This window comes from Perkinsus marinus, assembly GCF_000006405.1.
Source record: "Perkinsus marinus ATCC 50983 genomic scaffold scf_1104296953596, whole genome shotgun sequence".
In the NCBI taxonomy this organism is placed as follows: Eukaryota; Perkinsozoa; order Perkinsida; family Perkinsidae; genus Perkinsus; species Perkinsus marinus.
The window spans coordinates 1-1,178 of NW_003208416.1; the positions used below are offsets into that span (position 1 = coordinate 1).

At 45.3% G+C, this 1,178-nt stretch overlaps 1 protein-coding gene across 1 annotated transcript; it reads left to right on the top strand.

Moving 5' to 3' along the window:
* Nucleotides 1–93: 93 nt before the first annotated feature.
* Nucleotides 94–509, top strand: Pmar_PMAR000635 (ATP-dependent RNA helicase, putative; the record flags this gene model as incomplete). Its single annotated transcript, XM_002776380.1, has 3 exons — nt 94–185; nt 237–339; nt 405–509. Coding segments are annotated over 3 exons (300 nt in total), but the record flags the coding sequence as incomplete, so codon positions are not given.
* Nucleotides 510–1,178: the final 669 nt, after the last annotated feature.

The window sequence follows — 1,178 nt, forward strand, 5'->3', positions numbered from 1 at the left end:
AGCGATGTCGCAATGGTGTGGGATAACTATATCAACGTAATGCTCATTCCACGTCACGCGCCACGAAATTATCATGCTCCTCAGTATCGCACGATGAAGTCAGCGGAAAACGTCCGGGCGCAGTTGAAGCGGCTGACGGACAGAGTCGGGTTGAAGGCCTTGAGCTTGGCTAGAAACCATCCGGAGTAGTGGGGGTCTTCGGGAAGGACGATATTGAGTTTTTATTATTTTTACAGTTTCACGAATAATATCAGAAAGTGTATCCTCTCTGGTTTTTTCATGCAAGTGGCTCATCTGCAGAAGGCTGGGGTTTACCTTACTACTCGAGAGCATCAAGTTGTAATAACAAAAGGAGGAGGTCCCGAGTTCGATTCCTGGGTGGGGTATTTTTCTTGTATGTGTAGGTGATGTTGCATCCGTCTACCGTTATTCAGCATAAACCGGAGTGGGTACTCTACCATGAGTTGGTCTTGACCGCCAAGAATTATATAAGAACTGTTATGACGGTAGTACTGGGGCGAAGCGAACGCAGTGCTGGAGTATGAATATACGTAATCGCTTTCCTCAGCTGCTGAGCTCGGGAGTTTCCTATACAGTGTTGGAGTATGAATATACGTAATCGCTTTCCTCAGCTGCTGAGCTCGGGAGTTTCCTATACAGTGTTGGAGTATGAATATACGTAATCGCTTTCCTCAGCTGCTGAGCTCGGGAGTTTCCTATACAGTGTTGGAGTATGAATATATGTAATCGCTTTCCTCAGCTGCTGAGCTCAGGAGTTTCCTATACAGTGTTGGAGTATGAATATATGTAATCGCTTTCCTCAGCTACTGAGCTCAGGAGTTTCCTATACAGTGTTGGAGTATGAATATATGTAATCGCTTTCCTCAGCTGCTGAGCTCAGGAGTTTTCTATACAGTGTTGGAGTATGAATATATGTAATCGCTTTCCCCAGCTGCTGAGCACAGGAATTTCCGTAGTGATTATAGGAATTCTAGTAGGAGTGTACAGAAACCAGTGAGAATTCCTCAAAACTTCCTCACAATTCTCATATTGTCATCATCATCATCAGCACAGCATGTGCATATATTCCCTCCATTGCCGTATCTGCCGTTTTTTCGCTCTGTAAGGGTGATGGTATGGCATCGACGGACCTCCCGAAGTGTTAAGTCGGAGGATGC